The 27,097-nt window shown below is 42.7% G+C and overlaps 1 protein-coding gene across 2 annotated transcripts in view; it reads left to right on the forward strand.

The window, feature by feature from the left end:
* The first annotated feature begins 17,671 nt into the window (after nt 1-17,671).
* Nucleotides 17,672-27,097, forward strand: part of trim47 (tripartite motif containing 47) — a 28,427-nt gene continuing 19,001 nt past the window's right edge. For both annotated transcript variants that reach the window (XM_031809499.1, XM_031809500.1), the window contains exons 1-4: nt 17,672-18,035; nt 20,533-20,750; nt 24,636-24,681; nt 25,179-25,274. In XM_031809499.1, the coding sequence (XP_031665359.1) occupies nt 17,847-18,035; nt 20,533-20,750; nt 24,636-24,681; nt 25,179-25,274 (549 nt within the window). In that variant the 5' untranslated portion in view covers nt 17,672-17,846. The remainder of the gene's footprint in view (nt 18,036-20,532; nt 20,751-24,635; nt 24,682-25,178; nt 25,275-27,097) is intronic.

Genomic DNA, 27,097 nt, shown 5'->3' on the forward strand with positions numbered 1-27,097 from the left:
ATTGACCAGTTGGAGCTCTCCTTCAACAGATACCTCGAGTCCTGACCAATAGGAGCTATTCTTCAACAACTATCTAGTGTCTTGACCAATGGGAGTTCTCCTTCAACAGATAGCTAGAGTATTGACCAGTTGGAGCTGTCCTTCAACAGATACCCGAGTCCTGACCAATAGGAGCTATCCTTCAACAACTATCTAGTGTCTTGACCAATGGGGGCTATGCTTCAACAGCTATTTAGTGTCTAGACCAATGGGAGGTCTCCTTCAACATATAGCTGGAGTCTTGACCAATGGGAGTTCTCCTTCAACAGCTATCTAGTGTCTTGACCAATGGGAGAGCTCCTTCAACAGCTATCTAGTGTCTTGGCCAATGGGAGCCCTCCTTCAACAGATATTTAGTGTATTGAACAATGGCAGCTCTCCTTCAACAGATAGCTAGTGTATTGACCAATGGGAGCTCTCTTTCAACAGATATTTAGTGTATTGACCAATGGGAGCTCTCCTTCAACAGATAGCTAGAGTATTGACCAGTTGGAGCTCTCCTTCAACAGATACCTCGAGTCCTGACCAATAGGAGCTATCCTTCAACAACTATCTAGTGTCTTGACCAATGGGGTCTCTCCTTAAACAGCTATCTAGTGTCTTGACCAATGGGGGTTCTCCTTAAACAGCTATCTAGTGTCTTGACCAATGGGGGTTCTCCTTAAACGGCTATCTAGTGTCTTGACCAATGGGGGTTCTCCTTAAACAGCTATCTAGTGTCTTGACCAATGGGGGTTCTCCTTCAACAGCTATCTAGTGTCTTGACCAATGGGGGCTCTCCTTCAACAGCTATCTAGTGTCTTGACCAATGGGGGTTCTCCTTAAACAGCTATCTAGTGTCTTGACCAATGGGGGTTCTCCTTCAACAGCTATCTAGTGTCTTGACCAATGGGGGTTCTCCTTAAACAGCTATCTAGTGTCTTGACCAATGGGGGCTCTCCTTAAACAGCTATCTAGTGTCTTGACCAATGGGAGAGCTCCTTCAACAGCGACCTAGTGTCTTGGCCAATGGGGGCTCTCTATCAAAAGCTATCTAGTGTCTTGACCAATGGGAGCTCTCCTTCAACAGCTATCTAGTGTCTTGACCAACTGGAGCTCACCACCAACATATAGCTAGAGTCTTGACCAATGGGGGCTCTCTATCAAAAGCTATCTAGAGTCTTGGCCAATGGGAGCTATCCTTCAGCAGCTATTTAGTTTCTTGACCAATAGGAGGTCTCCTTCAACATATAGCTGGAGTCTTGAACAATGGGGGCTCTACTTAAACAGCTATCTAGTGTCTTGGCCAATGGGAGCCCTCCTTCAACAACTATCTAGTGTCTTGACCAATGGTAGCTCTCCTTCAATATATAGCTAGAGTCTTGACCAATGGGAGCTATCCTTCAACAGATATCTAGTGTCTTGAACAATGGGGGCTTTCCTTCAACAGCTATCTAGTGTCTTGGCCAATGGGAGCTCACCACCAAAATATATCTAGAGTCTTGACCAATTGGAGCTATCCTTCAACAGCTATCTAGTGTCTTGACCAATGGGGGCTCTCCTTCAACAGATATCTAGTGTCTTGGCCAATGGGGGCTCTCTATCAAAGCTATCTAGTGTCTTGACCAATGGGAGTTCTCCTTCAACAGATAGCTAGAGTATTGACCAGTTGGAGCTCTCCTTCAACAGATACCTCGAGTCCTGACCAATAGGAGCTATCCTTCAACAACTATCTAGTGTCTTGACCAATGGGAGGTCTCCTTCAACATATAGCTGGAGTCTTGACCAATGGGAGTTCTCCTTCAACAGATATCTAGTGTCTTGACCAATGGGAGTTCTCTCTCAACAGCTATCTAGTGTCTTGACCAATGGGAGAGCTCATTCAACAGCTATCTAGTGTCTTGGCCAATGGGAGCCCTCCTTCAACAGATATTTAGTGTATTGAACAATGGCAGCTCTCCTTCAACAGATAGCTAGTGTATTGACCAATGGGAGCTCTCTTTCAACAGATATTTAGTGTATTGACCAATGGGAGCTCTCCTTCAACAGATACCTCGAGTCCTGACAAATAGGAGCTATCCTTCAACAACTATCTAGTGTCTTGACCAATGGGAGTTCTCCTTCAACAGATAGCTAGAGTATTGACCAGTTGGAGCTGTCCTTCAACAGATACCCGAGTCCTGACCAATAGGAGCTATCCTTCAACAACTATCTAGTGTCTTGACCAATGGGGGCTATGCTTCAACAGCTATTTAGTGTCTAGACCAATGGGAGGTCTCCTTCAACATATAGCTGGAGTCTTGACCAATGGGAGTTCTCCTTCAACAGCTATCTAGTGTCTTGACCAATGGGAGAGCTCCTTCAACAGCTATCTAGTGTCTTGGCCAATGGGAGCCCTCCTTCAACAGATATTTAGTGTATTGAACAATGGCAGCTCTCCTTCAACAGATAGCTAGTGTATTGACCAATGGGAGCTCTCTTTCAACAGATATTTAGTGTATTGACCAATGGGAGCTCTCCTTCAACAGATAGCTAGAGTATTGACCAGTTGGAGCTCTCCTTCAACAGATACCTCGAGTCCTGACCAATAGGAGCTATCCTTCAACAACTATCTAGTGTCTTGACCAATGGGGTCTCTCCTTAAACAGCTATCTAGTGTCTTGACCAATGGGGGTTCTCCTTAAACAGCTATCTAGTGTCTTGACCAATGGGGGTTCTCCTTAAACGGCTATCTAGTGTCTTGACCAATGGGGGTTCTCCTTAAACAGCTATCTAGTGTCTTGACCAATGGGGGTTCTCCTTCAACAGCTATCTAGTGTCTTGACCAATGGGGGCTCTCCTTCAACAGCTATCTAGTGTCTTGACCAATGGGGGTTCTCCTTAAACAGCTATCTAGTGTCTTGACCAATGGGGGTTCTCCTTCAACAGCTATCTAGTGTCTTGACCAATGGGGGTTCTCCTTAAACAGCTATCTAGTGTCTTGACCAATGGGGGCTCTCCTTAAACAGCTATCTAGTGTCTTGACCAATGGGAGAGCTCCTTCAACAGCGACCTAGTGTCTTGGCCAATGGGGGCTCTCTATCAAAAGCTATCTAGTGTCTTGACCAATGGGAGCTCTCCTTCAACAGCTATCTAGTGTCTTGACCAACTGGAGCTCACCACCAACATATAGCTAGAGTCTTGACCAATGGGGGCTCTCTATCAAAAGCTATCTAGAGTCTTGGCCAATGGGAGCTATCCTTCAGCAGCTATTTAGTTTCTTGACCAATAGGAGGTCTCCTTCAACATATAGCTGGAGTCTTGAACAATGGGGGCTCTACTTAAACAGCTATCTAGTGTCTTGGCCAATGGGAGCCCTCCTTCAACAACTATCTAGTGTCTTGACCAATGGTAGCTCTCCTTCAATATATAGCTAGAGTCTTGACCAATGGGAGCTATCCTTCAACAGATATCTAGTGTCTTGAACAATGGGGGCTTTCCTTCAACAGCTATCTAGTGTCTTGGCCAATGGGAGCTCACCACCAAAATATATCTAGAGTCTTGACCAATTGGAGCTATCCTTCAACAGCTATCTAGTGTCTTGACCAATGGGGGCTCTCCTTCAACAGATATCTAGTGTCTTGGCCAATGGGGGCTCTCTATCAAAGCTATCTAGTGTCTTGACCAATGGGAGTTCTCCTTCAACAGATAGCTAGAGTATTGACCAGTTGGAGCTCTCCTTCAACAGATACCTCGAGTCCTGACCAATAGGAGCTATCCTTCAACAACTATCTAGTGTCTTGACCAATGGGAGGTCTCCTTCAACATATAGCTGGAGTCTTGACCAATGGGAGTTCTCCTTCAACAGATATCTAGTGTCTTGACCAATGGGAGTTCTCTCTCAACAGCTATCTAGTGTCTTGACCAATGGGAGAGCTCATTCAACAGCTATCTAGTGTCTTGGCCAATGGGAGCCCTCCTTCAACAGATATTTAGTGTATTGAACAATGGCAGCTCTCCTTCAACAGATAGCTAGTGTATTGACCAATGGGAGCTCTCTTTCAACAGATATTTAGTGTATTGACCAATGGGAGCTCTCCTTCAACAGATAGCTAGAGTATTGACCAGTTGGAGCTCTCCTTCAACAGATACCTCGAGTCCTGACAAATAGGAGCTATCCTTCAACAACTATCCAGTGTCTTTACCAATGGGGGCTCTCCTTAAACAGATATCTGGTGTCTTGACCAATGGGAGAGCTCCTTCAACAGCTATCTAGTGTCTTGGCCAATGGGAGCCCTCCTTCCACATATATCTAGTGTCTTGACCAATGGAAGCTCTCCTTCAACAGATAGCTGGAGTCCTGACCAATGGGAGCTATCCTTCAACAGATATCTAGTGTATTGACCAATGGGAGCTCACCACCAACATATAGCTAGAGTCTTGACCAATGGGAGCTATCCTTCAACAGATATCTAGTGTCTTGACCAATGGAAGCTGTCCTTCAACAGATAGCTAGTGTCTTGACCAATGGAAGCTCTCCTTCAACAGATAGATAGTGTCTCCACCAATGGGGAGTTCTCATACAACAGATAGCTAGTGTCTTGACCAATGGAAGCTCTCCTTCAACAGATAGCTAGTGTCTCCACCAATGGTGAGTTCTCATACAATAAATGGCTAGTGTCTTGACTCATGGCTGGGGAACTCTCATACAATAAATGGCTAGTGTCTTGACTCATGGCTGGGGAACTCTCATACAATAAATGGCTAGTGTCTTGACTCATGGCTGGTGAACTCTCATTCAACAGATAGCTAGTTTATTGGCCAATGGGGTCCTCTCATACAACAGATAACTATTGTCTCAACCAATGGGGACACCTTGTTCAATAGAGCACACATTTCCACATTTCATAGAAGGGCAACAATACATATAGATGGCATGTTGCTGCTGGGTTGTTTATAATAGCAATAAGGCACAAGGGAGGGTGGTATGTGGCCAATGTACCACGGTTAACGGCTGTCCTTTAAGCACGACACACCCCTTAGCCGTGGTATATTGGCCATATATCACAAGCCCCCCCCCCCCGAAAGGTGCCTTATTGCTATTATAAACTGGTTACCAATGTAATTAGAGCAGTAAAAATGTATGTTTTGTCATACCTGTGGCTATAGCACGGCTGTCAGCCAATCAGCATTCAGGGCTAGAACCACCCAGTTTATAATTTGTAATAGAGATGTATCTGTAGATTATTTACTGTGTATTGGAAGAGTTTACGTCCTCGCTTCATTTACTACTGTGGGAGTCATGTTCAGGACTTTGCATTTTATTTCACTGCCTGTGTCTGTTTTCATTTTCATATTGTTCAAAATACACTGATGGTTGTTTAGAAAAAGTCATACTGTGAAGTGAACACTGGATAAGTCAAGATAGATACATTTCTTAAAGCCACAAATGTGGAATTTGTACTTGTTTTGATATTCAGCTGAGGGATGTGACATGCAGAGGGGACATGTGAGATTTTCTCAAGACTGACTTGGTGAACAGCTGGCTAGAACACAGGAGTATTATCCTAATACACAATACAGTATTTCATCACTTACTACATCTGCACCTGAAGAGATTCACCACTTGTCTTCACCATGTCTGCATTACATAGGGAATAGGTTTCCATTGGAGACAGTAGGGAATAGGTTACCATTAGGACACTAGGGAATAGGTTACCATTAGAGACAGTAGGGAATAGGTTACCATTGGAGACAGTAGGGAATAGGTTACCATTAGGACACTAGGGAATAGGTTTCCATTGGAGACAGTAGGGAATAGGTTACCATTAGAGACACTAGGGAATAGGTTTCCATTGGAGACATTAGGGAATAGGTTACCATTAGAGACACTAGGGAATAGGTTACCATTAGGACACTAGGGAATAGGTTTCCATTGGAGACAGTAGGGAATAGGTTACCATTGGAGACAGTAGGGAATAGGTTACCATTAGAGACACTAGGGAATAGGTTACCATTGGAGACAGTAGGGAATAGGTTACCATTAGGACACTAGGGAATAGGTTACCATTAGAGACACTAGGGAATAGGTTACCATTGGAGACAGTAGGGAATAGGTTACCATTGGAGACAGTAGGGAATAGGTTACCATTAGAGACACTAGGGAATAGGTTACCATTGGAGACAGTAGGGAATAGGTTACCATTAGAGACAGTAGGGAATAGGTTACCATTGGAGACAGTAGGGAATAGGTTACCATTAGAGACACTAGGGAATAGGTTACCATTGGAGACAGTAGGGAATAGGTTACCATTAGGACACTAGGGAATAGGTTACCATTAGAGACACTAGGGAATAGGTTACCATTGGAGACAGTAGGGAATAGGTTACCATTGGAGACAGTAGGGAATAGGTTACCATTAGAGACAGTAGGGAATAGGTTACCATTGGAGACAGTAGGGAATAGGTTACCATTAGAGACAGTAGGGAATAGGTTACCATTAGGACACTAGGGAATAGGTTACCATTAGAGACAGTAGGGAATAGGTTACCATTAGGACACTAGGGAATAGGTTACCATTAGGACACTAGGGAATAGGTTACCACTGGAGACACTAGGGAATAGGTTACCATTGGAGACAGTAGGGAATAGGTTACCATTAGGACACTAGGGAATATGTTACCACTGGAGACACTAGGGAATAGGTTACCATTGGAGACACTAGGGAATAGGTTACCATTGGAGACAGTAGGGAATAGGTTACCATTAGGACACTAGGGAATAGGTTACCATTAGAGACAGTAGGGAATAGGTTACCATTGGAGACAGTAGGGAATAGGTTACCATTAGGACACTAGGGAATAGGTTTCCATTGGAGACAGTAGGGAATAGGTTACCATTAGAGACACTAGGGAATAGGTTTCCATTGGAGACATTAGGGAATAGGTTACCATTAGAGACACTAGGGAATAGGTTACCATTAGGACACTAGGGAATAGGTTTCCATTGGAGACAGTAGGGAATAGGTTACCATTGGAGACAGTAGGGAATAGGTTACCATTAGAGACACTAGGGAATAGGTTACCATTGGAGACAGTAGGGAATAGGTTACCATTAGGACACTAGGGAATAGGTTACCATTAGAGACACTAGGGAATAGGTTACCATTGGAGACAGTAGGGAATAGGTTACCATTGGAGACAGTAGGGAATAGGTTACCATTAGAGACACTAGGGAATAGGTTACCATTGGAGACAGTAGGGAATAGGTTACCATTAGAGACAGTAGGGAATAGGTTACCATTAGGACACTAGGGAATAGGTTACCATTAGGACACTAGGGAATAGGTTACCACTGGAGACACTAGGGAATAGGTTACCATTGGAGACAGTAGGGAATAGGTTACCATTAGGACACTAGGGAATATGTTACCACTGGAGACACTAGGGAATAGGTTACCATTGGAGACACTAGGGAATAGGTTACCATTGGAGACAGTAGGGAATAGGTTACCATTAGGACACTAGGGAATAGGTTACCATTGGAGACAGTAGGGAATAGGTTACCATTAGAGACACTAGGGAATAGGTTACCATTAGAGACACTAGGGAATAGGTTACCATTAGAGACACTAGGGAATAGGTTACCATTGGAGACAGTAGGGAATAGGTTACCATTAGAGACACTAGGGAATATGTTACCATTAGAGACACTAGGGAATAGGTTACCATTAGAGACACTAGGGAATAGGTTACCATTAGAGACACTAGGGAATAGGTTACCATTGGAGACAGTAGGGAATAGGTTACCATTAGAGACAGTAGGGAATAGGTTACTATTAGAGACAGTAGGGAATAGGTTACTATTAGAGACAGTAGGGAATAGGTTACCATTAGGACACTAGGGAATAGGTTACCATTAGAGACAGTAGGGAATAGGTTACTATTAGAGACAGTAGGGAATAGGTTACCATTAGAGACAGTAGGGAATAGGTTACTATTAGAGACAGTAGGGAATAGGTTACCATTAGAGACAGTAGGGAATAGGTTACTATTAGAGACACTAGGGAATAGGTTACTACTGGAGACACTAGGGAATAGGTTACTACTGGAGACTCTAGGGAATAGGTTACTACTGGAGACTATAGGGAATAGGTTACCATTAGAGGCACTAGGGAATAGGTTACCATTAGAGACACTAGGGAATAGGTTACCATTAGAGACACTAGGGAATAGGTTACCATTGGAGACAGTAGGGAATAGGTTACCATTGGAGACAGTAGGGAATAGGTTACTATTAGAGACAGTAGGGAATAGGTTACCATTAGGACACTAGGGAATAGGTTACCATTAGGACACTAGGGAATAGGTTACCATTAGGACACTAGGGAATAGGTTACCATTAGAGACACTAGGGAATAGGTTACCATTAGAGACAGTAGGGAATAGGTTACCATTGGAGACAGTAGGGAATAGGTTACCATTAGGACACTAGGGAATATGTTACCATTGGAGACACTAGGGAATAGGTTACCATTAGAGACACTAGGGAATAGGTTACCATTGGAGACAGTAGGGAATAGGTTACCATTAGGACACTAGGGAATAGGTTACTATTAGAGACAGTAGGGAATAGGTTACCATTAGGACACTAGGGAATAGGTTACCATTGGAGACAGTAGGGAATAGGTTACCATTAGGACACTAGGGAATAGGTTACCATTAGAGACAGTAGGGAATAGGTTACCATTGGATACAGTAGGGAATAGGTTACCATTGGGACACTAGGGAATAGGTTACCATTGGAGACAGTAGGGAATAGGTTACCATTAGGACACTAGGGAATAGGTTACTATTAGAGACAGTAGGGAATAGGTTACCATTAGGACACTAGGGAATAGGTTACCATTGGAGACAGTAGGGAATAGGTTACCATTGGAGACACTAGGGGATAGGTTACTATTAGAGACAGTAGGGAATAGGTTACCATTGGAGACAGTAGGGAATAGGTTACTATTAGAGACACTAGGTAATAGGTTACAATTGGAGACAGTAGGGAATAGGTTACCATTAGGACACTAGGGAATAGGTTACTATTAGAGACAGTAGGGAATAGGTTACCATTGGAGACCGTAGGGAATAGGTTACCATTAGGACACTAGGGAATAGGTTACTATTAGAGACAGTAGGGAATAGGTTACCATTAGGACACTAGGGAATAGGTTACCATTGGAGACAGTAGGGAATAGGTTACCATTGGAGACAGTAGGGAATAGGTTACCATTGGAGACAGTAGGGAATAGGTTACCATTGGAGACAGTAGGGAATAGGTTACCATTGGAGACAGTAGGGAATAGGTTACCATTAGGACACTAGGGAATAGGTTACTATTAGAGACAGTAGGGAATAGGTTACCATTGGAGACAGTAGGGAATAGGTTACCATTAGGACACTAGGGAATAGGTTACTATTAGAGACAGTAGGGAATAGGTTACCATTAGGACACTAGGGAATAGGTTACCATTGGAGACAGTAGGGAATAGGTTACCATTAGAGGCACTAGGGAATAGGTTACCATTAGAGACACTAGGGAATAGGTTACCATTGGAGACAGTAGGGAATAGGTTACCATTAGGACACTAGGGAATAGGTTACCATTAGTGACGCACCACGTTACTTCTTTCCAAACATTTACACCGTACCCACTCTAGTGCTGTGAACAGGTACAATCCTTTTTTCACACCCAGATTTTTCCTACATACTGTTTGCTGTTCTCCAGTATGTATTTGTGTTGGCGGTGCGAGGGGGTCCATGTCCTTTGTCTTGTCAAGATAAAGGAAACAACGACTGAATCTTAGTAGTGTTGCACCATAACAACACGCTCTTTAATCTCAGACAACAACAGCATTTACTTTGTCTTCCAAATGGCAGCCTATTCCCTATGGGCTTTGGTCTAAAATAGTGCACTATATATAGGGAATAGGGTGCCATAGGGCTCTGGTCTAAAATAGTGCACTATATATAGGGAATAGGGTGCCATAGGCCTCTGGTCTAAAGTAGTGCACTATATATAGGGTCCCATAGGGTTCTGGTCTAAAGTAGTGCATTATATATAGGGAATAGGGTGCCATAGGGCTCTGGTCTAAAGTAGTGCACTATATAGGGAATAGGGTGCCATTTGGGATGCATCCTGAACCTGAGAGTATTCTATAATATAACTCACTGTACCTGGGTCCAGTCGAATGTTTGGAGGACCGGTAAATCATATCTTTCAAGTCTTTGTCTATCGTTGTGGTTATCAAGGATATCTGCCAATGGGATTTGTTCTGTATTTATCAGTCCTCATTATTGACCAATCACCAGTAGGCCTAGCAGTTAGTCATGAACCATTTTGACCCTATTGGATTAGGACATTCCTTTATTCACCACACAGAGCTCTGATGAGGCGACAGGTAGCCTACTGGATAGAGTGTTGGGCAGGTAATCGAAAGGTTACTTGATCGACATCCCCGAGCTGACAAGGTTAAGAAATCTGTCGTTCTCCCCCTGAACAAGGCAGTTAACCCACTGTTCTCTGGTAGGCTTTCATTGTAAATAAGAACTTGAATTTGCCTAGTTAAATATTGGTAAAAAAAAAATATATATCCCTATTATGCCCAAAGTCATAAAGCCTCAAAGTTAGGAGTGTTGATCTAGGATCAGTTTAGTATTTTAGATCATACTGAGTAAGACTACATGGACAGGGAAGACCCGATCCTAGATCAGAATGAATAAGATTACATAGACAGGGAAGATTTGATCCTAGATCAGAATGAATAAGACTACATGGACAGGGAAGACCTGATCCTAGATCAGAATGAATAAGATTACATAGACAGGGAAGACCTGATCCTAGATCAGAATGGATAAGATTACATAGACAGGGAAGACCTGATCCTAGATCAGAATGAATAAGATTACATAGACAGGGAAGACCTGATCCTAGATCAGAATGAATAAGATTACATAGACAGGGAAGACCTGATCCTAGATCAGAATGAATAAGATTACATAGACAGGGAAGACCTGATCCTAGATCAGAATGAATAAGATTACATAGACAGGGAAGACCTGATCCTAGATCAGAATGAATAAGATTACATAGACAGGGAAGACCTGATCCTAGATCAGAATGAATAAGATTACATAGACTGGGAAGACCTGATCCTAGATCAGCCCCCCTACCCAAAGAGGCATTCTGAATATGGGCCCGGATATAAACGACACAGCTGTGGGCTTGGTTCTATCACACACCTCAAATATAAATAACCAAATGCACTTTTTTTGTTATATATATAAAAGGCACATTTCTCACATGTTTATCAATCCAAGCTATGCAATGCAATGTAATCTAGGGAGAAACACCGAATTCACACCCTTAGGGGCTCTGACGTGAATGATGCGGATGTTAGACAATGTTACCTGCGAGTGTACGGACGACTTCAGCACCAAGGTTTAAACTTGATATTCAATGTGTAACTTTTACGAATTAGTATTTATGGTTGTATTTATGAATAACAATGTGTCGGGGAGTGGTGTGTGTGTGTGTGTGTGTGTGTGTGTGTGTGTGTGTGTGTGTGTGTGTGTGTGTGTGTGTGTGTGTGTGTGTGTGTGTGTGTGTGTGTGTGTGTGTGATTTCAACACTTTTCTTTTTTGTAACAATGTTTGAATCCTCCACCCCCCCCCAAAATAAATAAATATGTTCTGCAAAATGAGTAGGCTATTTTTTTTAAATATATATATATATATATTTTTTTTTACAGTTTAATCAAGTTTATGAATCAGGTATGTTCTTATAACTCAAGCATGAGCAACTCCAGTTCTCGGGGACCTGACTAGAATCACACTTTTGCCTCAGCTAACACACCAGACTCCAATATTAATCTAATCATGGTCTTCAGTTTAGAATGCAATTAGTTTCATTGGGTGCGTTAGCTATAAGGCTGGGATGGGGGGGGGGGGGGGGGGGGGGGTGACACCAATCAGGCCTTGAGCACTGGAGTTGCCCATCACTGTTATACTGTAGCTATTAGATAAGCTTCAGTAGCCCTTGGCCTACCAGTTTAGTAATACATTTTATGCAGGCCAAGGGAATTTAACAGATCAGCAGAGAAGCCTAAAATTACTTATCTATTACACTAGCTCTAATTTTAAAGACAAAAATATAAACGTTATTCAAATTGGCCTACATCTCTGCAGTTTACAGCCTATAGACCAGTGGTATTCAACGTTACACTACCAGGTCGGGAGCCTGCTGGTTTTCTGTTCTACCTGATAACGAACTGCAACTACCTGGTGTCCCAGGTCTAAATCAGTCCCTGATTAGAGGAGAATCACCCACCTGGTGTCCCAGGTCTAAATCAGTCCCAGATTCGAGGGGAATCACCCACCTGGTGTCCCAGGTCTAAATCAGTCCCCGATTAGAGGGGAATCACCCACCTGGTGTCCCAGGTCTAAATCAGTCCCCGATTAGAGGGGAATCACCCACCTGGTGTCCCAGGTCTAAATCAGTCACCGATTAGAGGGGAATCACCCACCTGGTGTCCCAGGTCTAAATCAGTCCCCGATTAGAGGGGAATCACCCACCTGGTGTCCCAGGTCTAAATCAGTCCCCGATTAGAGGGGAATCACCCACCTGGTGTCCCAGGTCTAAATCAGTCCCCGATTAGAGGGGAATCACCCACCTGGTGTCCCAGGTCTAAATCAGTCCCTGATTAGAGGGGAATCACCCACCTGGTGTCCCAGGGCTAAATCAGTCCCCGATTAGAGGGGAATCACTCACCTGGTGTCTCAGGTCTAAATCAGTCCCCGATTAGAGGGGAATCACCCACCTGGTGTCCCAAGTCTAAACCAGTCCCCGATTAGAGGGGAATCACCCACCTGGTGTCCCTGGTCTAAATCAGTCCCTGATTAGAGGGGAATCACCCACCTGGTGTCCCAGGTCTAAATCAGTCCCTGATTAGAGGGGAATCACCCACCCATATATTTTTGTTAAGACTAGCTATAGTACATACTGTATATATTTAGTTAATACTAGCTATAGAACATACTGTATATATTTAGTTAATACTAGCTATAGTACATACTGTATATATTTAGTCAATACTAGCTATAGTACATACTGTATATATTTAGTTAATACTAGCTATAGTACATACTGTATATATTTAGTTAATACTAGCTATAGTACATACTGTATATATTTAGTTAATAGTAGCTATAGTACATACTGTATATATTTAGTTAATACTAGCTATAGTACATACTGTATATATTTTGTTTAAACAAGCTATAGTACATACCGTATATATTTTGTTTATACTAGCTACCGTACATACTGTATATATTTAGTTAATACTAGCTATAGTACATACTGCATAGATTTAGTTAATACTAGCTATAGTACAAACTGTATATATTTTGTTTATACTAGCTATAGTACAAACTGTATATATTTTGTTAATATTAGACCTAATAGCCTATTCGAGAAAAGAAACAAGCTTGCTCTTGTTATTGCGGTCTGTAAAACAGGCCTACATCATAGGACAAATTAACAGTCTGGGAAAGTTAATGGAGGAAAAAGTACATTAGTGTGATCCCTTTTTGGCCAGTTATGATAACATTGTTGCATTAATGCATTACAAATAATTTCACAAGTCAAACGGAGAGTTGAGCAGTGACCCAAAAGAATTGACAACCATTAGAAAAATGGAAATCACTTGGAAACCACTTGAGCAACGAGGCAATGACACACTGGTGGTCCTACTATGTATGGGTCACTTTACTATTTGATTGTGAATTGTAGGAGCCTTTTAGGTTTAAAAAAAACAACCATTAAAACAATGACTTGATAAATATAGAATTTGGCCTTTACTACTATACTATACAATACTACTACTACTATAGCCCAGAGAAATGTATTGAATAACAAAGACATGAAAAAAGACAGTCAAAAAATGTATCCTTTAGGAAACAAGGTTTTGAAGAGTCTCCCCTTTCCATAGATTGGTCATGAGTTTGTACTTCAAACCGTTTGGAGCTACAGACTTTTTGTGAGAAGACCGATTTTCAGGATGTCTCGTGGGTTTGACAAACAACGCTCGAGCTCTGACGCCTTTCAACGCAGAGGTACATGCAACAACCTTTGAGACTCTAGAATGTTCTATAGATAATATGCTTGTGTAAACCACATACCTGTTTAACGGAACAAAAAAAAACAAATTATACAGTAGGAGAAAACTGTTAGACTTGTCAGTCAGCTTCCAGTGTTGTTGATGGGAGTGGAGACGCTCATATCTCGCCCCCTGCTGGTGGCAATAGGCATAAACGATTCCCAATGGAAATCCTTGGCATGGATTCTACAAGGTGTTCCACAGGGATGCTGGCCCATGTTGACTCCATTGCTTCCCACAGTTGTGTCAAGTCGGCTGGATGTCCTTTTGGGTGATGGACCATTCTTGATACACACGGAAAACTGTTGAGCGTGAAAAACCCAGCAGCGTTGCAGTTCTTGACACAAACTGGTGCGCCTGGCACCTACCAACATACCCTGTTCAAAGGCACTTAAATCTTGTGTCTTGCCCATAAACCCTCAGAATGGCACACATACACAATCCATGTCTCAATTGTCTCAAGGCTTTGAAAAATGATTCTTTAACCTGTCTCCTCCCCTTCATCTACACTGATTGGAGTTCATTTAAAAAGTGACATCAATAAGGGATCAATGCTTTCATCTGGATTCACCTGGGTCAGTCAATGTTATGAAAAGAGGTGTTCCTAATGTTTTGTACACTCAGTGTAAACCTGTAAACCAATAGTTGTCTACGCCATCTCAATCTAATCTCTAATCTCAAAATGAGATGGCACGTATCATCTACAGTAGCTACAATAAACAATAAAGTAGTCGTATTCATGGCTAACACCACATGCAATTACTAAATAATTAATCCCTACGTTTGAGATTTCATTATGAGATTTAAAAAAATTAAAAATCAATCTGGAATACATTTCGAAGCAATAAATCTATTAAACAAAAAGAATGTTCTGAGTACATTTAGCATGATGATAATACTGTACATACGCTTATTGTAATGTTTTGTATGGGGGGGTGAGATTTATATACAGGGCCTTGCGAAAGTATTCGGCCCCCTTGAACTTTGCGACCTTTTGCCACATTTCAGGCTTCAAACATAAAGATATAAAACTGTATTTTTTTTGTGAAGAATCAACAACAAGTGGGACACAATCATGAAGTGGAACGACATTTATTGGATATTTCAAACTTTTTTAACAATTCTAAAAACGGAAAAATTGGGCGTGCAAAATTATTCAGCCCCCTTAAATTAATACTTTGTAGCGCCACCTTTTGCTGCGATTACAGCTGTAAGTCGCTTGGGGTATGTCTCTATCAGTTTTGCACATCGAGAGACTGACATTTTTTCCAATTCCTCCTTGCAAAACAGCTCGAGCTCAGTGAGGTTGGATGGAGAGCATTTGTGAACAGCAGTTTTCAGTTCTTTCCACAGATTCTCGATTGGATTCAGGTCTGGACTTTGACTTAGCCATTCTAACACCTGGATATGTTTATTTTTGAACCATTCCATTGTAGATTTTGCTTTATGTTTTGGATCATTGTCTTGTTGGAAGACAAATCTCCGTCCCAGTCTCAGGTCTTTTGCAGACTCCATCAGGTTTTCTTCCAGAATGGTCCTGTATTTGGCTCCATCCATCTTCCCATCAATTTTAACCATCTTCCCTGTCCCTGCTGAAGAAAAGCAGGCCCAAACCATGATGCTGCCACCACCATGTTTGACAGTGGGGATGGGTGATGAGCTGTGTTGCTTTTACGCCAAACATAACGTTTTGCATTGTTGCCAAAAAGTTCAATTTTGGTTTCATCTGACCAGAGCACCTTCTTCCACATGTTTGGTGTGTCTCCCAGGTGGCTTGTGGCAAACTTTAAACAACACTTTTTATGGATATCTTTAAGAAATGGCTTTCTTCTTGCCACTCTTCCATAAAGGCCAGATTTGTGCAATATACGACTGATTGTTGTCCTATGGACAGAGTCTCCCACCTCAGCTGTAGATCTCTGCAGTTCATCCAGAGTGATCATGGGCCTCTTGGCTGCATCTCGGATCAGTCTTCTCCTTGTATGAGCTGAAAGTTTAGAGGGACGGCCAGGTCTTGGTAGATTTGCAGTGGTCTGATACTCCTTCCATTTCAATATTATCGCTTGCACAGTGCTCCTTGGGATGTTTAAAGCTTGGGAAATCTTTTTGTATCCAAATCCGGCTTTAAACTTCTTCACAACAGTATATTGGACCTGCCTGGTGTGTTCCTTGTTCTATATGATGCTCTCTGCGCTTTTAACGGACCTCTGAGACTATCACAGTGCAGGTGCATTTATACGGAGACTTGATTACACACAGGTAGATTGTATTTATCATCATTAGTCATTTAGGTCAACATTGGATCATTCAGAGATCCTCACTGAACTTCTGGAGAGAGTTTGCTGCACTGAAAGTAAAGGGGCTGAATAATTTTGCACGCCCAATTTTTCAGTTTTTGATTTGTTAAAAAAGTTTGAAATATCCAATAAATGTCGTTCCACTTCATGATTGTGTCCCACTTGTTGTTGATTCTTCACAAAAAAATAAAATTTTATATCTTTATGTTTGAAGCCTGAAATGTGGCAAAAGGTCGCAAAGTTCAAGGGGGCCAAATACTTTCGCAAGGCACTGTATTTGTTTACATATATTTATTAAAGTATATGGTAATATATTAAAATGTCACTTTTTATATGGGTTTTAAATATATGATCATATATGTTTAAATATATCTCATGTTCTTTGATATATAAGGCCACATATTGCCATACAGTTCCTTCTGAAAGTATTCAATAACCCTTGAATTCTTTCACATTTTGTTGTGTTACAGCCTGAATTCAAAATGGATTAAATATAAAAAAATGTTACCACCCATCTACACACAATACACCATAATAACAAAGTGAAAACATACAGGAATATCTCATTTACATAAGTATTCACATCCCTGAGTAAATACTTTGTAGAAGCAAGCTCCTTGAGCAGTGATTACAACGGTGAGTCTTTCTGGGTAAGTCTCTAACACCTGGATTGTGCAACATTTGCCCATTATTTTTTAGAAAATTCTTCAAGCTCTGTCAAATTGATTGTTGATCGTTGCTAGATAACCTTTTTCAGGTATTGCCATAGCTTTTCAAGTAGATTCAAGTCAAAACTGTAACTCAGCCACTCAGGAACATTCTATGTCTTCTTGGTAAGCAACTCCAGTGTATATTTGGCCTTGTGTTTTAGGTTATTGTCCTGCTGTTAATGAAAGTAAATAGAGCCGAATATATTGATAAAAGTCACCTTGTCCTAGAGATATTTACACGGTTATCAAAAACATCACGCCAGGGTAAGACTACACCAAACACAGCTCTTATTTTAAGTGTTTCCAGAATCCCCTATGGGAGAAAAATTAATGATGGAAAAACGACTGGACTCATTTCCCCGTTTGACCGCTAGGTTTTATGGGTAATTATGACTCATACTGTGGTACTCTATGCAAATCTGCCTAATGACTTCCATACAAACGTTTCTCGCTTCTTGGGGTTTATTTTCGTTGGACAAATTTTGGGCGGAGTAAAATCTTTCGCCTCGCCTCTTCCTCTACTCAGACAACGGATAGCCAATCGCATCATCAATCCAAGGAATCATGTTGAGCCAACACTTCCGCTTTCTTCTACGCTACGGAAAAGTGTTGTCGGTAGCTAGGTAAACAACATGGCTGCGGGATCCAGCGGTGCGGGCATCGAGCTACAGAAAGAGTTGATTTGTGCCATCTGTCTTGACTACTTTAACGACCCGGTCATTCTCAAATGCGGACACAATTTCTGCAAGTTCTGCATCCTGATGCATTGGGAGGAGAACGGAGGAGAGGACGTCGGTTATCAATGCCCCGAGTGCCGAATGGTTTGTTGTGCTTCAATGCTAATTAGCGTGTTTTATTCTTATCAGCTGTTTGCTAACTAGACCATTTCTTTGTCATCTTGAATGGTCAAGTTAATCGTAGCAAATGTAATTTACAATGCATTTTCCCGTACCTATTTTAAGCGTTTTACCACTGGAATTGGATAAAGTTAGAGATGAGTTAACACCGACACGGCTGAAAAACGCGGAGCCTTTGTGTTATAAATTAGCTTGGTGGCTAATTAGGTAGTATGGCGAGGTGTTGTTTAATCAAGCCAACATGTAATCACGGCCGAATCATCATGCCCTTCATCTCTGTGACTAACTAACTAGTCACATAGCAAACTTTTAGTATTGCCTCCTTTCTCTCAAAAGAAAGAACCCCACACTGCTCTTGTCAGTATCACAAAGTATAAATAAAGATTTATTCGGGAAGGAGTTGTGTGCGGGTCTTTATTTTTTTATCCCAATTAAACTATTTCATTATTCCCGCTCACCTGCAACGGGCACACTGAGATGCAGGAGTGATATTCCTGTTTTTAGTTACCCTTTTGTCAACAATGTCTGAAACACTATTTTATTACCTGTGATAAGGTTAGGGCACATTCAGACGCGAACTACTTTTAGCAGCCATTGATGAAGGTATCTTCTTTTAAGAGCCTGACGCTTGTAGGTTACCATGGGCGAAGGTAACCCGGAGGATAAGGTTTTTCTAGGGCTGGGCGATATATTTTTAGGGGGTGTACCGGTATAGACCCACATGTATGGATTTTTTTTTACGATACAATCTATAAATGTATTTTGATACAACTGCAAAATAAACTGTTCTATTACATGTAATTGGGCTACTACTTTCAGTTTCATACTCAATAAAACTATCAGAAAGCCCATTATAATGCATGTTTAATTCATATGTTGTCATCCTAGGGCAGCGTTTCCCATACGCTGTCCTCTGGACCCCAAGGCCTGTACGTTTCTGGTTTTGGCCCTACACAGCTGATTCAAATGATCAAACCTTGATGATTAGTTTATTTTTAATCAGCTGTGTAGTGCTAGGGCAAAAACTAAAACATGCACCCCTTGGGGGGGGGGGGGGGGGGTTCCAAGGGACCCAGCTTGAGAAACCTTGTTCTCGTGTCATGTGCATATATTGAGAACTTTAATTATTTCGAAATATAAAATAAGAAAAACACTATAGTTACAAAAGTATGTGGACACCCATTCAAATGAGTGGATTTCTATATTTCAGCCACATGTTCCTGACAGTTGTATAATAGCCATGCAATCTCCATAAACAAACATTTGCGGTAGAATGGCCTTTCTGAAGAGCTCAGTGACTTTCAATGTGGTACCGTCATAGGATGCCACCTTTCCAACAAGTTAGTATGTCAAATTTCCGCCCTCCTAGAGCTGCCCCGGTCAATTGTAAGTGCTGTTATTGTGACGTGGCAACATCCAGGAGCAACAACAGCTCAGCTGTGACGTGGTAGGCCACACAAGCTCACAGAATGGGACCACTGAGTGCTGAAGCACGTAGCACTTAAAAATCGTCTGTCCTCTGTTGCAACACTCATTACTGCGTTCCAAACTTCCTGGAAGCAACGTCAGCACAATAACTGTTCATCAGGAGCTTCATGAAATGGGTTTACAAGGCCGAGCAGCTGCACAAAGGCCTAAGATCCCCATGTGCAATGCCAAGCGTTGGCTGGAGTGGTGTAAAGCTCGCTGCCATTGGACTGGAGCAGTGGAAGCGTGTTCTCTGGAGTGATTAAACATCTGGCAGTCCAACAGACAAATCTGGGTTCGGCGGATCCCTGGAGAATGCTACCTGCCCCAATGCATAGTGCCAACTGTAAAGTTTGAGGATGAATAATGGTCTGGGGCTATTTTCCATGGTTCAGGCTAGGCCTCTTTGTTCCAGTGAAGGGAAATGTTAACACTGCAGCATATGATAACATTCTAGACAATTTTGTGCTTCCAACTTTGTGGCAAAAGTTTGGGGAAGGCCCTTTCTTGTTTCAGCCTGACAATTCCTCTGGGCACAAAGCAAGGTCCATACAGAAATGGTTTGTTGAGATCGTTGTGGAAGAACTTGACAGGCCTGCACAGAGCCCTAACCTGAATTGGAACACCGGCTACGTGCCAGGCCTAATCAACCGACCTCATTAATGTTCTTGTGGCTGAATGGAAGCAAGTCCCTGCAGCAATGTTCCGACACCTAGTGGAAAGCCTTCCCAGAAGAGTGGAGGCTGTTATAGCAGCAACGAAGGGACCAACTCCATATTAATGGCCATGGTTTTGGAATGAGTTGTTCGGCGAGCAGGTGTCCACATACTTTTGGTCATGTAGTGTATTTTTGGCCATATCGCCCAGCTCTACCTGTTGTTGTAGCAAGCTAAAAATGTTTGCCTAACTGTCTCAACTAATTCAGTACCTCCTTTTCATTTGATGGTAATAATCTAAAAGCTGTTTGTTCCAAACTTTTCTCTTTTCTCTGTAGATATTTAACAAGATCAGCTTCACCAAGAACTACCTGGTTAAGAACCTTGTTGATAAGCTGAGTGGGTTGGAGTGTCTGAAGCCCTGTGAGCAGCCGGCTCTGTCCAAGCATGTCCAAATAGATGGGAAATGCGACAGGCATGGAGAGGAGCTGAAGCTCTATTGTCACACCGACAACAAACCCATCTGTGTGGTGTGTAGGGAGTCCCGGGCACACAGGTAACACATGTTCCAAGTTTCCCCTGAGGCCTACAGATCTAGGATCAGCTTTCCCTACCCTGATCTCAGAAACTCATAACAAAAATGGTTGTGTAATTGTGTCAGGTGCTTGATTCCATTCTGGGGTGTTAAGAGTTGTTAAGGACATTGTATCATGTGAAGAGACAACCTTGAAAATGTTCACCTAATCTTTCAGGTCATAAATAATCCTTGGTTCCTGCCTATGTTTGGTAAAGATATGTGGGGGAGATGGTCATGACCCCCCCCCCCCCTCCTCCTTAGGACCATCTGGCAGAACAGAACAGAGTATGTTCTTTAAGTTAAGAGACGGTGCCAGACACATGCAGGCACGAACCCTATGAACTATGCCTATGTAACGTGTCTATAAGCAGTATATGAGAGATTTAACGGGACTGCCCCGACAGAGATCCTGAAAGATGTGTTCCATGGTGCATCATGTTCGTTGGAATCTCTCCAGTTAACTGTTAACAACGATTCATTCAAGTTTGACTTTGAGTGTCCCTGTTGTCCGCGGGTCCTTTTTAAAATATTACATTAATTCATCTGATTAGAAGGCCTCGAGTCTTTAATATCTTTAAATTCAGTTTTCAAAGGTCAGCGATGACTACAGTGTTTCCTGTATATTGTGTTGCTGCTTAGTTGTTGCCACGCGGCAAAACAATGTCACGTCAAATAACACTTTCAAGATGCTGGAGAGCTGGCCAACCACGTGTTTCTCAGTACTGGTAAACAGTACTTATTTCTGTAATAAAGCCCTTTTTTAGTACAGTGCATTGGTACAGTGCATTGGTACAGTGCATTGGTACAGTGCATTCGCACAGTGCATTCGCACAGTGCATTCGCACAGTGCATTCGGAAAGTTTTCAGAGCCCTTGACTTGGTCCACATTTTGTTGTGTTACAGCCTCATTCTAAAATGTGTTAAATCGTCCCTCCCCCTTATCAATCTACACACAATACCCCATAATGACAAAGCAAAAACAGGTTTTTATTAAAAAAAATCAAATGTGTATATATATATATATTTTTTTAAGTATACATTTACATAAGTATTCAGACCCTTTACTCAGGACTTTGTTGAAACACTGTTTTGCAGTGATTACATGTCTTCTTGTGTATGACGCTACAAGCTTGGCACACCTGTATTTGGGGAGTTTCTCTATGTCTTTTCTACAGATTCTCTCAAGTTCTGTCAGGTTGGATGGGGAGCTTTGCTGCACAGCTATTTTTAGGTCTCTCCAGAGATGTTCGATTGGGTTAAAGTCCAAACTCTGGGGGGGGGTGCCTGCTTTATTATTGTTTGAACTGCAGATTGCCCTTTTAAGATGGATTGAGTGGTTGAACACCAGTAAGGACATTCAGAGACATGTCCAGAAGCCACTCCTGTGTCGTCTTGGCTGTGTGCTTTTTATTTTATAAAAAAAATATATATATAATTTAACCTTTTATTTAACTAGGCAAGTCAGTTAAGAACAAATTCTTATTTACAACGACGGCCTACCGAAAGGCATAAAACCTCCTGTTGGGACGGGGGTTGGGATAAAAAAAATTAAAAAACATAGAAATATAGGACAAAACACACATCACGACAAGAGAGACAACACAACACTACATAAAGAGAGACCTAAGACAACAACATAGCAAGGTAGCAACACATGGTAACACAGCAAGGCAGCAACACAGCAACACAGCAAGGTAGCAACACATGACAACACAGCATGACAACATGGTAGCAGCCCAAAACGTGGTACAAACATTAATGGGCACAGACAACAGCACAAAGGGCAAGAAAGAAGGTAGAGAGAACAATACGTCACGCAAAGCAGCCACAACTGTCAGTGTCCATGATTGAGTCTTTGAATGAAGAGATTGAGCGAGAACTGTGCAGTTTGAGTGTTTGGTGCAGCTCGTTCCAGTCGCTAGCTGCAGAGAACTGGAAAGAGGAGCGACCCAGGGATGTGTGTGCTTTGGGGACCTTTAACAGAATGTGACTGGCAGAACGGGTGTTTGTATGTGGAGGATGAGGTCTGCAGTAGATATCTCAGATAGGGGGGAGTGAGGCCTAAGAGGGTTTTGTATTTAGGGTCGTTATCCTGTTGGAAGGTGAATCTTCATCCCAGTCTGAGGTCCTGAGCGCTCTGGAGTAGGTTTACATCAAGGATCTCTCTGTACTTTGCTCTGTTCATCTTTCCCTCGATCCCAGTCCCTGCAGCTGAAGAACATTCCCACAGCATTTATTAGTATTTTTTTTTTTATTGAACCTTTATTTAACTTGGCAAGTCAGCATGATGCTGCCACCACCATGCTTCACTATAGGGATGGTGCCAGGTGTCCTCCAGACATGATGCTGCCACCACCATGCTTCACTATAGGGATGGTGCCAGGTTTCCTCCAGACATGATGCTGCCACCACCATGCTTCACTGTAGGGATGGTGCCAGGTTTCCTCCAGACATGATGCTGCCACCACCATGCTTCACTGTAGGGATGGTGCCAGGTTTCCTCCAGACATGATGCTGCCACCACCATGCTTCACTGTAGGGATGGTGCCAGGTTTCCTCCAGACATGATGCTGCCACCACCATGCTTCACTGTAGGGATGGTGCCAGGTTTCCTCCAGACATGATGCTGCCACCACCATGCTTCACTGTAGGGATGGTGCCAGGTTTCCTCCAGACATGATGCTGCCACCACCATGCTTCACTGTAGGGATGGTGCCAGGTTTCCTCCAGACATGATGCTGCCACCACCATGCTTCACTGTAGGGATGGTGCCAGGTTTCCTCCAGACATGATGCTGCCACCACCATGCTTCACTGTAGGGATGGTGCCAGGTTTCCTCCAGACGTGACTCTTGGCATTCAGGCCAAATAGTTCAATCTTGGTTTCATCAGACCAGGGGGTTTTGTTTCTCATGGTTTGAGAGTCCTGTAGGTGTGTCTGGCAAGCTCCATGTGAGCTATCATGTGCCTTTTTACTGAGGAATGGCTTCTGTCTGGCCACTCTACCATAAAGGCCTGATTAGTGGAGTGCTGCAGAGATGGTTGTCCTTCTGGAATGTTCTCCCATCTCCACAGAGGAACTCTGGAGCTCTGTCAGTGACCATCGGGTTCTTGGCCACCTCCCTGACCAAGGCCCCTCTCCACTGATTGTTCAGTTTGGCCAGGTGGCCAGATCTAGGAAGAATCTTGGTGGTTCCAAACTTCATCCATTTAAGAATGATGGAGACCACTGTGTTCTTGGGGACCTTCAATGCTGCAGAAATGTTTTGGTACCCTTCCCCAGATTGGTACCCTTTTTTCAGTTTGTTTAAATTGGGCCTTTCAGGGGAGCAGTGTTTAAAAAAAAAAAAAAAAAAGAATTAGATATATTGATTTGTTCATTGCTTTTTGGGGATTCAAATTCTGTTACGGTGATGAGAATTCTGTTACGGTGATGAGAATTCTGTTACGGTGATGAGAATTCTGTTACGGTGATGAGAATTCTGTTACGGTGATGAGAATTCTGTTACGGTGATGAGAATTCTGTTACGGTGATGAGAATTCTGTTACGGTGATGAGAATTCTGTTACGGTGATGAGAATTCTGTGAAAGTGTTTGTAAAATGCATAGTATTTGATCAAACATTTTGTTTCCTCACTATCACTGGTTTGATCAGAGTTTACTCTCCTATTATTTCACCAACCTATCACTGGTTGGAGGTTGACCGTTAACCACTGATCTAGGAACACGTTAGCCTACCCTTCCCTCAAATTCTCTCTTTGAGCAATCGGGTGGATATCACCAAACTGATGCTCTCAAGGCCAGAGTTTCTGTCACATAGAGCATTCAAACCAAATAACATGATGGTGTTCCCTTGTCTTTTCAGACACCATGATGTGGCTCCTGTTCCAGAGGTCCTTGAGGATATGAAGGTGAGGCCCCGAGGACACAACATGCTGCTGTTGCTGATTAAGATGTGTTGTTATGGTTTCTGAAAGAGTCCATCTGATACAGCCATCTTGGAATATTTAAATGAATGACATGATTCTAGAAGCATATAACTTGTAAATGTGTCATGAGCTTAGTTCAACTGTCGTTTACCCCATAATCAGAACCCAAAATGGAAGCTTGGTTTTACTCCGTTGTTTGTAAACAATGCAAAGGTATCATTTTAATATCATTGATGGTCAGTCCTTGCATCCATAGCTCTGTCTATGAAGAGACTGGTTACATTTCTCCAGCCCTGTCCCTCAGCTGTTTACCGAAACAGTGACGGGGTGTCTGCTTTGTTATTGTTTGAACTGCAGATTGCCCTTTTTTTTTAGATGGATTGAATGGTTGAACACTGTAAAGTGTGTGTGTGTGTGTGTGTGTGTGTGTGTGTGTGTGTGTGTGTGTGTGTGTGTGTGTGTGTGTGTGTTTCCCTCAGAGCGAACTGCGTCTGAGGCTGGTGGAATTAACATGGCAGAAGACTGTGTGTACCAGAGTGAAGGCTATGGATGAGCAGACCAAGAATGAAGCCAAGGTACACAGCTGGGCTCTGGATATACATAGATATGCTGTTGGTATACCAGTGAACTAATATATATATATATGTCCAGAGTTTGTACACGCCTCCTACTCATTCAAAGGTTTACCTTTTTTATTTGTAGTATTTTCTACATCGTAGAATGATCAAAACTATAAAATAACACGCGTCCAAACTTCTGACTGGTACTGTATCTATCAGTAGCCAGTTTGTTAGGCGACACCACCCTGTTCACGAAAATGGTTCGGTCCTACAGACAGTGAGTCACGTGACCGTGGCTTGTTCAATAAAGAAGGCCGAGAGGAATCGAGACATTCAGAATGGGCAAAACCAGTGACCTAAGAGACTGAGTGGGGTATGATCATAGTGACCTAAGAGTCTGAGTGGGGTATGATCACAGTGACCTAAGAGATTGAGTGGGGTATGATCAGTGACCTAAGAGACTTTGGTATGATCACAGTGACCTAAGAGACAGTGTGGTATGATCATAGTGACCTAAGAGGCTGAGTGTGGTATGATCACAGTGACCTAAGAGGCTGAGTGTGGTATGATCACAGTGACCTAAGAGGCTGAGTGTTGTATGATCACAGTGACCTAAGAGGCTGAGTGTGGTATGATCACAGTGACCTAAGAGGCTGAGTGTGGTATGATCACAGTGACCTAAGAGGCTGAGTGTGGTATGATCACAGTGACCTAAGAGGCTGAGTGTGGTATGATCACAGTGACCTAAGAGGCTGAGTGTGGTATGATCACAGTGACCTAAGAGGCTGAGTGTGGTATGATCACAGTGACCTAAGAGGCTGAGTGTGGTATGATCACAGGGACCTAAGAGGCTGAGTGTGGTATGATCACAGTGACCTAAGAGGCTGAGTGTGGTATGATCACAGTGACCTAAGAGACTGTGGTATGATCACAGTGACCTAAGAGACTGGTATGATCACAGTGACCTAAGAGGCTGAGTGTGGTATGATCACAGTGACCTAAGAGGCTGAGTGTGGTATGATCACAGTGACCTAAGAGGCTGAGTGTGGTATGATCACAGGGACCTAAGAGGCTGAGTGTGGTATGATCACAGGGACCTAAGAGACTGAGTGTGGTATGATCACAGTGACCTAAGAGACATTGGTATGATCATAGTGACCTAAGAGACTGTGGTATGATCATAGTGACCTAAGAGACATTGGTATGATCATAGTGACCTAAGAGACTTTGGTATGATCATAGTGACCTAAGAGACTTTGGTATGATCATAGTGACCTAAGAGACTGTGGTATGATCATAGTGACCTAAGAGACTGGTATGATCATAGTGACCTAAGAGACTGTGGTATGATCACAGTGACCTAAGAGGCTGAGTGGGGTATGATCACAGTGATCTAAGAGGCTGAGTGGGGTATGATCACAGTGACCTAAGAGACTGAGTGGGGTATGATCACAGTGACCTAAGAGACTGAGTGGGGTATGATCACAGTGACCTAAGAGACTGAGTGGGGTATGATCACAGTGACCTAAGAGACTGAGTGTGATATGATCATTGGTGCCACAGGCGCGATGGTTCCAGTATCTCAGAAACTACCGGCCTCCTGGGCTTTTCACGCACGACAGTGTCTCAGTTTACCCAGAACGGTGCGACAAACAAACAACATCCAGACAGCGGCGGTCCTGTGGGCAAAAAACTGCTTGTTGATGAGAGGACGAAGGAAACAGCAAGAATGGTGCAAGCTAACAGGCGGGCTGCAAACAGTGGTGTGCAGAACGGCATCTCGGGAACGCACAACTCATCGGTCCTTGTCACATATGGACTATTCACACCGGGTTCCT

Source organism: Oncorhynchus kisutch, linkage group LG29 (genome assembly GCF_002021735.2).
Source record: "Oncorhynchus kisutch isolate 150728-3 linkage group LG29, Okis_V2, whole genome shotgun sequence".
Classification (NCBI taxonomy): Eukaryota; Metazoa; Chordata; class Actinopteri; order Salmoniformes; family Salmonidae; genus Oncorhynchus; species Oncorhynchus kisutch.